The 12,244-nt window shown below is 56.2% G+C and overlaps 1 protein-coding gene across 1 annotated transcript; it reads right to left on the bottom strand.

Annotated features, from left to right (window-relative positions):
- Positions 1-633: 633 nt before the first annotated feature.
- Positions 634-11,715, bottom strand: OTOP3 (otopetrin 3). Its single transcript, XM_086687996.1, has 7 exons — positions 11,301-11,715; positions 6,354-6,767; positions 6,128-6,264; positions 5,483-5,541; positions 5,089-5,207; positions 2,552-3,351; positions 634-1,374 (listed from the first exon to the last, which is right to left on the bottom strand). Exons 1-7 carry the CDS (start codon positions 11,317-11,319, stop codon positions 1,204-1,206), a joined length of 1,719 nt encoding a protein of 572 aa, XP_086544122.1. The 5' UTR covers positions 11,320-11,715; the 3' UTR covers positions 634-1,203.
- Positions 11,716-12,244: the final 529 nt, after the last annotated feature.

Below are 12,244 nucleotides of genomic sequence, written 5' to 3'. Positions count from 1 at the left end.
GCATCCTCTCACCCAGGATGCACCCCCCTGGGCTCTGGCCACCCAGAGAAAGCGCCCAGGCAGGAGAGGACAGAGGCTTGCCTCCCAGCCTTCTGCAAGGCCCCCAGGGGCTGTGCTGGTCCCAGGAAGCCACCAAAACAGCACTGGGAGCCCCTGGGGCTGCGGCCCTGTGCCTGGCAGTGCCCAGCATCATGGGGAGGGGCCCAGAGGCCTGCAAAGCCTGGGCTGCCCTCCCTGAGCCTCACCCTGGGCTTCACCTGGGGCCCAGCCCACTGTTTACACTGGGTTCAGGGTGATGGATGGGCCATCAGCGCCTCTGCCCCTTCCACCCAGTGCCTCAGAGGATCCAGCGGGCCAGAGGCTGCAGTCCCTGTGCTAAGCCAGGTGCAGAAAGTCACCTGGGGCTCTGTGCCAGGGAGGAGCGTGTTAGTGAGGGGTGGGGGCATGTGAGAGCCCTAGCCCCTCTCCTCACCTCCTCCCATGAACCAGGCAAGGGAGGGACTGGGTTAGACACCTCCTGGCCCAGAAATGGACCATCCCGGCCCCAGAGCCCTGACCAGGAAGACTGTCCCTTCCTACCATACTCGAAGTGACAGCTCTGTCCCTGAGAACAAATGTCACGAAGCTTGAATGTAATCGATCAAACAAACAGGGTTTATGGCAGCAGGAGAGAGCTGTTGAACTCTTCCTGGAAGCTAATTAATGAGCTCATTAGGAGACAGGGTATGTGGGGAGGGAGGGCCAGGCCCGCTCACTGGGCTGCAAGCTTCTAGAATGTCCTGGGCTGAGCTTGAACCAAGTACCCTCCCCACAGAATGAGGCAGACCCCTGAGATCAGTCTGGGTGGCAGCGCCCCCCCCCCCGCCAGACTCTGTCATTTAGGGCTGTCGGTCCTGGAGAGTAGCCGTGGGGGGCTTCCTGGGATGTCCCCTGGGCTGTTCTGATTGTGGTGATGAACAGGGGCAGGCACGTGCCCAGTCCTGGGTGTGAGCATCAGAAGCTCAGTGTCCAGGCCCTGCCCTTGGTCTTGGGCTGCAGACGGTGCCTCCCACCTCGGTGAGGATCTGGGGGAGGGGGAGGCTTTGGGGAATCCAGTCTGGTCTAGGTCCCCCTGAAATGGAGTGTTTGCTCAGAGACTCTGGGCTACCCTCTGCCCAGCCTTGGCACTTTGGTGTTCTGCCAGGGGTGGGTCCTTGGGCAGCCTCAGGCCTCCAAGTAGACCTCCACCAGCCCTCCAACAGAATGCATACGGTAGAAGACCCCCAGAGGCAGACCAAAGTTGACGATGGTGAACCACGTCCGGTAGCCATAGAAGTCCTTTTCCAGCCCGTTCTCAAACTCCGGGTGTATACCAAACGCGGGCATCATCCACAACTGGGGAGGAGAGGAGGGGGTTGAGTGAGGGAGAGGGCTCTCTGCGTCCACGGGCACTCCACCCAGGGGAGGCAGGCCCCAAAAGCTGCTAGCACACCACCCCCCCACCGCCTTCATCCCTTCATCCCTTCAGCCCTGGGCTTTCAAAGCAAGCCGTTCCTCCCTAAATCCTCCACCCCGTACCACAGCCACCTCCCTGGCTTGCCAGCCTGAACTCTAGGTGGATCATGTGGCCTCACGTTGCCACCAGCCATGGCCCAACCTGCTCTGGGCTCCCCTATGCCTTGACCTCAACCACCTTCTTCCGCTCTGGCTCCATTTCTCTGCCAGTCTTGACTCTCTGCTCTGTCTGCCTGGTCCTGTCTTCTGTCCAAATCCTGCCCCTTTCTCAAGACCCAGACTAAATCTTCACGAGGCCTTCCTTGGCCCACTGGGCCCACATTTCCTTCTCTGAACTCCTACTGCACGTAGGGCCAGGTGATGATGTATGGTGGCCTGTGTGAGGGGCTTCACCACCTGAGGTGTTTCCAGCACGGTGCGCCTAGAATGTGTTCCTCATGCGCTCCAACGACCCTGGGTGTCCCGGCACTGCCCCTGACGGGCTGTGGGACAACCTAAGCCTCCGTTTCCCCATCTATCAAATGGGGACAGGGATGGTGCATAACGGTGGCTGCTGCAGGGGTTTCCTGTGATGATTCAGTGAGGAGCTGAGCTACGGCATGGGGAGGTGGACGCGAGACTTTAGCTGCCAGACAGCCAGCAGCCATCGTCAACACCTTCCCCCAGAGAGCTTTTGGGAAACCAGGCACTTGATGATCTCTGCCCTTTGACCCAATTCAGTGGATGATCAATTATTTGGCAATTCCCTCACTGGCCCCCTGGTGTCTCTCCAGCTGGACAGTACACTTCCTGATGGTGGAAATCTTCCATGTTTGTAAAGAGCACTTAGCTATATGCTTGGCACGTTCATTCATGCGGGCACCTTACAGCGAGCTGGGGGACACTGCTCTCAGCTTGGAGCTGGTGGGAAAGGTGCATGTGTCCCTGACAATAAAAGGGACAGGCCCGTTGCCCTTGGGACAGTCGATGCTTAACGAACGCACCATTCCTTCCTTCCTGAGGGTCCCTGAGGCCACCCGGGCAGCTCCGTCCCCACGCTCCCGCCCTGTCCACTCACTGTGAGATTGCAGAGGATGAGGAAGAGACAGATCTCCTTGAGCGCCCGCCGCTTCCAGTTGAGGTGGCTGTAGGAGTGGATGTAGGCCAGCGAGGCCCGCCGCAGGTCCTGGCCCAGCTCCAGCAGGGAGCCCCGGCGGGGCAGCTCGGCCTCCTGCTTCCCTGCCGTCTCCCAGAGCGGACGCCGATGCAGGCCCTCGATGATGAAGAGGTTCTGGGCGATGTGCTGCAAGATAATCAGCAGCGAGTAGGCCAGGATGAGGCGGTTGAGCAGCTCGTGGGGGCGAGTGGCCACGATGGCCACGATGGAAAAGTAGGCGATGCCCATCTGGCCCAGCGCCGCGCCCATCAGCAGCACCACGTCCAGGCTGCGGGTGGGGTTCTTGAGCGTGTCCAGCTCTCGCTCCTCCAGCCCGTGGATGGCCGTGCCCGCCAAGCACGCCAGGCTCATGGCGGGCAGCACGGCTACGTAGAAGGCATAGTAGAGGATGAAGTATTGGCGTGCGATGGCGAGGCCACTTGCTTCGATCTGGAAGAGCACGAAGACGCACACGCCTGCCACCAGGGCCAGCAGGCCAAGCAGTGGCCCGAAGATGGCCCCGTGCAGGTGGAAGGGAGGTGTGCCGGGGTGGGCACCTGCGTGGGGTGCCAGGCGGCGGCCCACGTTCTTCCACATGACAAAGAGCACGGCACAGCAGATGAGGCAGTACTCGGTGCTGAAGGGGTAGAGCATCAGATAGCCCTTCTGGAAGACCTCGCACACCGTGGCATTGAGGCACACGCAGGTGTTGGTGTCATTGCCTGGGAGGGGGCAGGGTGGGAAGGGATAGTTGTTCAGGTGGACCTCGTTCTGAGGAAACCGGCCGCACCAGTCAGTCCCACACTCCGGGAGTATGGCACCCATTTTACAGACTTGGAAACTGAGGTCCAGAGACAGAAATCAGAAATCGCGGGATGGTCGTTTCTTTACAAAGGGATTTCAGACTTCAGGAGCCAAGCTTTTGTAAAGACACATCATGTCTTTGGGGTCAAATGTCACCTCAACAGATTACTTCTCGGGCACGAGGGGAAGTCTATGACTTTACAACAGGAGGATCTGGCTGCTGCATCTGAACCCTCGGCTACATGCTCTGTGGGGCAATCAGACACCTTGCCTCGTGATGAGGTCCCTTGCAAAGCTCACAGCATCAACTGTGGAATGCCAGTGTCCAAAGCGTTTAACCTGGATCTGATCGAGGCGTTGGTCCATACTTCCAGGTGGCAGGCTGAGCAGGGAAGAGGAGAACAAGTCAAATGCCACCACTAGGAAGCAGCCTGACAAACCTCAATGCCATTAGGAAAACAGAGATGTAAGAGACAGAACCATGTTTGAACACAGCATCGTAGGAGACATTTCACAGGCTGGTTGGGGAAAGCTGAACAGGTCGATGGAGAGGATGGGGATCATGTTGAGGAATTCTGTTAGAGATTATGATCCGGCTCAGGTCATTTCTCATGGTTCGTGGGTTTGAGCCCCACATCAGGCTCTGTGCTGACAGCTCAGAGCCTGGAGCCTGCTTCGGATTCTGTGTCTCCCTCTCTCCCTGCCCCTCTCCTGCTTGCACTCTCTCTCTCTCTCCCTCAAAAAACAAATAAACATTAAAAAAATTAAAAGAAATTATAACATTGTGGTAGTGGAGGGAAATGTACTTATTTTAAAGAGATGTGCATGAAAATGTTTTGAGATGAAATGCTGTGATCTCCATGATGTAATTCGGTAAGACACTGAAATTATAGCAACGTGTTAATAATGATTACCTCTAGGTGATGGATATATCCCGTTTTTTTACTCATCTGTATGTTTGACTTTTACTAAAAGAATCCATGGTGTCACCTGTCAAAAATTCTCAGCACAGCTCTTCTGAAAAATGTATCTGTGTCTAAAGAATGTCCGCAGTACATAGGCAGGCTGGGATTTTTGCAGCGGGGGTGCAAATGCATGAATGTGCTGGGAAGGCTTGGCTGTACACGGGTCAGAATGGTGATGCCACCTGGGGAGGGGTGTGCTTTACATATACAGGTGTGGCTGAAACCCCCATGTAGGTGTGTGGGATGTAGCCTGTAAGGGCAGACTGTACAGGTAGGGGACTGGGTCATGGAACAATCTGCGGGAGGGCCTTCTGCCCAGAAATCTTCTGTCTCTCCTGATATGTCCGGGGATCCACAACTGTGTTAGGAAGACATCCGTTCCTTTCAGTCCTGAAGCCTTTTTAATTTCTTGCAAGTAAAATGCGAATGCTAGGGGTGGGGCGCATACCTGGACTTATCAGCAAGTAGCTCAGCCAGGATTTGTGGCTAGTTAAGGTGACAGCTAGATGCCTGGAGCCGGGCTGCGCGGTGCCAGCACCGATGGGGCAGGACGAGGACCAGCGTGTAGTCACGATCCAGAGTTTGCTCCCACTCTGGGAGGGAATGTGCGTGTGCGTGCGAGTGTGTGTGTGTGTGTGTGTGTGTGTGTGTGTGTGCATTTGGGGCTGGGGGATCATGTCTCCTCTGTACCTGAGAAGTTTTCCACAAGGGCGCTGAGCTCAGCCTTGATCTCGCGGTGCATGGAGTCGTTGGTGACAGCCAGAACCCACAGCAGCAGGTTTGTGGCCAGGGTCAGCATCAGGCCACACCTGGAGGAGGTGCCACACTGTGTCCACACAGCCTGGCTGGCTCCCGCGTGCTCCGCCCTCACCATCACTGCCTTGGGGGAGACAGCTCTCTCCCAAAGCCAGATCCCATCTGGCATTAGGACTTCAGGAGAGGCAGCCCTAGAGGCCCCTTGGGACCCCTTCCCGGACCGACGTGCCACCCCAGGGACACCCTGTCCAAGGAAGCTGTGGGAGCAGGCACTGGCAGGGGACAGGGAGCCCCAGGGGTTGGAGGGAGAGAAGGTACCCCATCTTACCTAGTGAAATTGGTCTGGACCTGAACACAGTCCTTACAGTGTTTCCAGAGCACCCAGGTCTGAAAGAGATGGGGCCTTGAGCCCAGGGGCTGGGGGCAGGGGTGGCGGGAGCGTGGGGTATGTGCCCCAGTTGCTTGTGTGTATGTACAATGGAAGTGACAGTGAGGACGTCTGGACTGGAATCCTGGCTCTGCCGTTCCCTTGCTGTGTCGTCTTGGGCCAGTGGCAAAATATCTCAGAGGCTCAGTCTCCTCATCTCTACAATGGGGCTAAAATGCCCACCTCTTAGGGGAATGCCTACTTATCGGGGAAATGGACGGGATGATGCAAAGAAACGGCTAGCACAATGCCCGGCACAGGACAGGGACTCAGGAGTGTGAGTGATGTTGGTTCCTAAGAGTAGCTCTGTATTCCTGGGGGGTGTGGATTTAGGGACATGCAAGTATGAACAGGCAGGTGTATTTATAGGGGTCTGCATTTCAGTGATGCAGGTACACGTAGCTGTGCATGGACGTGGGTATGTGGAGGCAGGCATTAGTGGGGGGCTGCGGCCTGTGTGCACATATGCTAGGCCCTGCAAGCTGCGCCGAGGCATGGTCGGGGTGTGTGTGTGCATGCGGCATGGGGACGGGAGAGGCCTGTCACCTGGGCGCCGATGAAGACAATCTCGATGACGGGGAAGATGAGTTCCAGCTGCGACTTGCAGTGGATGTGGCTCACGTCGTAGCCCACTCGGAAGACGTTCAGGCAGATGGCACAGCTGCCGAAGAGCACCAGGGAGCCTGGCCGGGCCAGGTGGCCGTTGGCGCCTTCCCTGGGCCCGGCTCTCCCTCCCCACCCCTCTCCGGCCACCCCGTGCCCCAACACTCACCCCGCACCCAAATGGATCCTGCATGAGGGTCCCGGAAGAGCATGGCGTGTGTGTGGCGGGTGGTGCAGGTGGCGTAATAGAGGAGCCAGAGAAGGGACAGGGCCTTCAGGGCGGCCAGCAGGATCCACACGTCGCCCAGCGTGACAGCCACGTTGTTGAAGATCATGCTGCAGATGAAGGCTCCACCCAGGAACACCACATTGAGGGCCAGGAGCCCCGAGAAGAGCTGCCCTGCCTTCTGGGCCTGCCTGTCTCTCCGCAGCAGTGAGAAATGCCGCGCCAGCCAGGACTTCTGGTACGGGGGGGCAGGAGCTCCTATTTTCTCGGCCCCCGTGCCGACTTGGTTCTCCTCGGCTGGGGCCGCTCCAGCCTTCTGTGCTTCTGGAGAGGCCATGGATGCAGGCTGAGAAGGGGCTGGGGACACAGGGTCCTGGTTGGCTGCCAGGCTTTCCTGGTTTCATTCTACCCCTGCCCTTAACTGCTGTGTGACCTAGGGCAAGCTATGCAACCTCCCTGGTCAGACACTGGAAATAATAGCAGCTTCCTTGTCTACTTTACCGGACCTGAGGAGGTTCACACAGACCAGGGGTGGCTCAGTGAGTTGAGTATCTGGCTCTTGATTTTTGGCTCGGGTCATGATCCCAGGGCCGTGGGATCGAGCCCCACGTCGGGCTCTGTGCTGAGTGCGGAACCTGCTTAGGATTCTCTCTCCCTCCGCCCCTCTCCCCTGCTTGTGCTCTCTCTCTCTAAAATAAAAACGAAAAACAAAAAACAAACCAGGGGATATGGGAATCCTTTGTGCTCCAAATAAAGATAGGGATTATTTCGACTGGCTTGAGGAATACCTCCCTCCCAACGCCCTGCGAGGTTATCCCACTTTCTGCCTCAGCGCCTGATCTGAAGACGGAAAATAACTCTGTCAAGGGAGCCAGGGGCATCTGCATAATGTCTGGCCACTGGACATTTTGTGACTCGTCACCACTAAATGGCAGATTGTGTTCTGCTGACTTCTGGGAGGAATTTCCCTCTGGAAGGCAGGGAGAGCAAGAAGGTGTCCTCTCTTGTTCTGACTTTGATTAGCTGGGTAATGTTTACCTACAATGTGTTGAGAAGGATCCTGAGGCTGAGTGTGAGGTTGGTGGGAAAGAATGCTGTGATTTGAATGATACTTGATTATGGATGTATATGTGTATATATAAAATTACTTTTAAAAGTCTAGAGGAGGGGCGCCAGGGTGGCTCAGTTGGTTAAACATCTGACTCTCTATTTCAGCTCAGGTTCTGATCTCACAGTTCGTGCGAGCAAGCCCCAGGTCGGGCTCTGTGCTGACAGTGCAGAGCCTGCTTGGGATTCTCTCTCTCCCGCTCTGTCTGCTCCTCCCTCCCTCCTTCTCTCCAAAATAAATAAATAAACATCAAAAAAAGAATAAAAGTCTAGAAGACATCCACCAGATTCACAATAGGAGTTTCTTCTAGGGAAGGGAGTAGGGTACTAGGATTAGGAGTGGTTTAACGCTCTAGTTTCTATTTTGTAATTTTTTTTAAAGCTTATTTATTTATTTTGAGTGTGTGTGTGTGTGTGTGTGTGTGTGTGTGTGAGCAGGAGAGGGGCAGAGAGAGAGGGAGAGAGAGACAACCCCAAATAGCATCTGCACTGTCAGCACAGAGCCATATGTGGGGCTCAAACTCACAAACCTGAGCCTGAACCAAGAGTTGGACGTTTAATCGACGGAGCCACCCAGGTGCCCCAATGCTCTAGTTTTTTTTTTTTTTTTTTAACGTTTATTTATTTTTTTTTGAGACAGAGAGAGACAGAGCATGAACGGGGGAAGGGCAGAGAGAGAGAGGGAGACACAGAATCTGAAGCAGGCTCCAGGCTCTGAGCTGTCAGCACAGAGCCCAACACGGGGCTCGAACCCACGAACTGTGAGATCATGACCTGAACCAAAGTCGGATGCTCAACGACTGAGTCACCTAGGCGCCCCTCCCTTAGATTTTTCTTGACCTCAACCTCTACCCTAGTTCAGGGCCTCTTCTGCTCTCTCCTGCACTGGTCTCCCTACCCACTGTGCCTCTCCCCTACTGTAAGCCCACCAAGGCTCCCAATTGCTGAGGGGAAATGAGTCAATCAGAGAAAGACAAATACCATAAGATCTCACTCATATATGGAATTTACAAAACAAAACAGATAAAGCAAAAAGGAGAAAAATGAAAAATTAGACTCTTAAATGTAGAGAACAAATTGGTGGTTACAGAGGGGAGGTGGGTGGGGGGAATGGGTGAAATAGGTGATGGGGATTAAGAGTATAGTTACTGTGACGAGCACTGCTGAATGTATAGAGTTGTTGAATCACTATTTGGACATCTGAAACTAATATGACACTGTATGTTAATTACAATGGAACTAAAGAAATAAAAATAAAAATAAGACAATTGCCCTCAGTATAAAGTCCAAACTATCTAGCACGGCCTGCACTGCCTTTCAAAATGAAAACTTACGGTGCATGTTTAGTACAGGCTTGGAGGCTAGCTGCTTTTGCTTCCTGGTCTGGCCTTGACTTAGCTCTCTAGCACTGTCCTTAGACCCCACTGCCTGCCACGGACTGTGTCATCCTGCTGTAGCTCCCAGAATGTGCCTGCTTTTGTTCACCACCCCGTCTGCCCACTCTGCCTTTTGCCCATAATGCCCACCCCTTTGCCCTTTGGCTGACTGCAGCTTAGAGCAGAACCCCACCTCCTCTAAGCGGCCTTCCCTGAGCCCCAGGCCAAGGCTACACTAGGTGCCCCATGGGCCCCCTGGGGCATCACCTGTCATGCTCATTCTCTTCTAACTCACTGCTCTTTGCTCTGTCTCTACCCTTTAACTCAGCTTCAGGAGCTTCAGCTTTTCCCTCTCTGTAACCACCAGAAGACCCTCACCACATTTGGCTCTAAAAGACAGCCTTTCCAAACCCCCAGGCTCCCATGTGCTCTTTGCTCAATATTCATACCTTCTGTGGTTCTGTTATGGCAAATAGAATAACACTTGGTCCTCTCTTCAAGATTCTACAAATGATTTTGTCCCCCTTTCCCAGTCCCCTCTGTCGTCTTTTGCCCTCTCCCTGTCCAGCCCCCTCATCACACTCTGGACACCTACTCCCCATGTCGATCCAGGCCCAGCCAGAAGGCTCCAAGGCTCCATCCATCCTTGTGTGGCTTCCCACACCCCTCCCCCCCATCACTTCTGGAGGCTGCTGTTCCTCTGCCTCACCTGTTACCTTCCACCAATGGCTCTTGCCCATCTTCTCCACCTACCTTAAGAACCTCTCCTGGGAAGCATTCTTTCCCTGCCCAAGCATCTATTGGGAGTGCATGTGCACTGTCTGGTGAGGTGCTGTGGGCATGGCTGGACCCCCTCAAGGCCAGGAGAGCCTCCAGGGCAGGGACCAGGTCCTCCTGAACTTGAACCCTCCAAACCTATCACAGGCACGCTGCTCTTGCTGACCGACTCTGCCATTTTCTGGGGGAACTTTCAGCACCACAGCCATGGACAGAGACCCTTCCCATTAAATGCTTTCCATCCGGACCCAATCCCAGAGACTTTAGACATAATCTTTATCTGTCCTCCAAGTTGAGCAAGTATGGAACTCACAGGGACACCTCCCTGCTCCTTTTGTCCCAACCCTGACTCCTTCTTCTTGCCTTCCCCACAATGTCCCTCATCTTCCCAGGGCAGTAGAGCCTAATGAGCCCAATTCTGGCACTTACTATCTCTGTGATCTTGGATAAGCTACTGAGACTCTCTGTGCCTCAGTTTCCTCATATGTAAAATGGATGTACAACTATGGAATAGTACCTGGTGCATAGAAGATACTCAGTAAAGATTTCTTGAACGAATAAATGAAGCACTTAATGCATAATGCCTACCTCATCGGGGTTTCGTGAAAATTAAATGATTTAATGCGTGTAAATGCATGTAGAGCCATGTCTGGCACACGGAAAACTCTCAGTGTTAGTTATCTGTGTCTTTCCTTTCAGTTCTGTCGAGGTCCTGGAGAGACTGGAAGGGTCAGGATTACTGGTAAATTTCAGGGGTGGTTTTTGCTTGGACTGCAGGCCTAGAGGGGACACTCCAGGACAAGGTTCCAGGTCCTCTCTCTTCAGGGTCCCCTTCCCTGCCCTCCCCACCCCCAAATCCTACCCTCCAACGGCCGCTAGAGGGAGTCCTGGAAGTGGTCGAATTCCGTCTGCGGCGGGGAGGGTGCCAGGGTGGGACAAGTGGGGGGCGCGGGAAAGAGGCTAGGGCACCCAGGACTGGCAAGGAGGAATCCGCCGCCCTCTGGCACGTCCCTTGGCGCGACGCCAGTCCAAGGGAGGGCCCGGACACCAAACTGGTTTGTGGGTCGCGATTAGAGACAAGTGATGATGAAAGCCGCGGAGCCGTCGGGGCGTGGCGCCTGGCCCGGAGCCGCAGGACCAGCTCCGGAGGAGGCAGCTGAGCGCGGGCCGGGACCTTGGGGGTTTCTCTCTGAGCCACTCGGGGGACCGCGGTGCCCGGGGCAGCCGCTACACATACACCTCAGACCAGATGTCCAGGCAGCCCCAACCCCACAGCCCTTGACCCAGCCATCCTGGGTTTTGATTCTTCCTGGCCTCAGCACCCACTTTTGGCTGTGCGCCCCCAGACCGGCTAGGGTGGGACCCGCCCTGCTGATTTTTGTGTGCCCCCTATTCGCGGGAAGAAGGTGGGCAGCGGAGCCAGGGTTGGGGTGCGGGATGGAGAAGGGTTGGTTCTCGGGTCGCCGGGGGCTGGCCTCCCCCTAGTCATCCCGCCCTCCCTCCCTTACCCCTACAGCCCCTAGTCCTTGAACCCGAAGCAGGTGTAAATGTCAAGGATGGGCACGCCCGGGAGGTCCCGCCGGCAGTCGAAGGGCGCTCCGGGGCCTGGCGCCGCCGCCGGGAGCCTTACCTGAGGCCTGGGCTGGCATCGCCCCCGGCTGACCGACTGCCGGCGCAGCGCGGATCTTCAGTCCAGGTGAGGCCCCCGGGCCCGCACCGATGCCCCCGACGCCCTCCCCTGCGGGACTGCGCAGCCGCTGCTCAGGCTCCGTGGCCCATCGATTTTTCTGTTGACTTTGGGGATCTCATTAATCCTTCGTTAATTACCCAGCCAGGGGCTCCCAGACGCTGCAGCCAATAGCGAGGCAGCTAGGCGGGCGGGCGGGGCCGGAGGCCGTGCGGGCTTAGGGCCTCGGGGTCAGAGGACCCGCGGCCGCCCGCCTCCGGGGTGGACTAGGGTGCACCGTCCTTAGGCCATTAGGCCTCGGCAAAGGCCCTGCGGGGCTCAGGCCACACTTTCCTACGGCAGCCAAGCAGGGAACAGACTGGACCCCCCCCTCCCAGGTTTGGTGTCGCCTTTTCCTGTACCCCACCCAGCACCTGGTAGGGGTGCGGTCTTGCAGCAACCTCGCCACTCCACTCTGTCTCCCTAAGTCGAACGTGAACTTGGGGCAGAAGAGACCCCATTCCAACCCACAGGAGGCGGGTGGGGTGGGGGGCAGCCGCCCCCTCTGGCCCTCCTCACTCCTCCTGCAGCCTCTGAGACCTGCCCATCTCATTCTCGGGCAGAGTCCGGGCGCGGCTTCCTCTTAAGCTCCCTGTGTTCTACGCGCTTCTGCCCCCACGCTCCCCACGCCCCAGCCCCCACCGCTGTCCACCGAAGTGGTCACCGAAGTGACCCTTCGGCCCCTCTAGCCTGTCCCCCTTCACCTCGCTGTGGCTGGACACTGAATCTTCCCCCTCTTCTAGCTGGCAGGGTCTTCTTTTCAATCTCTGTCTGCCTGACTTCCTCATGTTCTCATCCTGCTAAATCTACCTATGCCTTTCCTAGATTAGAAGCCCATGGAGTGGGAG

Source organism: Puma concolor, chromosome E1, assembly GCF_028749965.1.
Source record: "Puma concolor isolate L17-30 chromosome E1, mPumCon1.1.hap2, whole genome shotgun sequence".
In the NCBI taxonomy this organism is placed as follows: Eukaryota; Metazoa; Chordata; class Mammalia; order Carnivora; family Felidae; genus Puma; species Puma concolor.
The sequence above is the reverse complement of the archived record's forward strand: the minus strand, read 5'-3'. Positions and strand labels throughout refer to the sequence as shown.

Bases quoted from the DNA above. Each gene is read 5' to 3' on its own strand.
- OTOP3 (XM_086687996.1), bottom strand. The intron at 5,542-6,127 runs GTGACAGGCCTC...CATCTCTTTCAG, and splicing joins TTGTCTTCATCGGCGCCCAG to ACCTGGGTGCTCTGGAAACA. The intron at 1,375-2,551 runs GTGAGTGGACAG...TCTCCTCCCCAG, and splicing joins TCATCCTCTGCAATCTCACA to TTGTGGATGATGCCCGCGTT.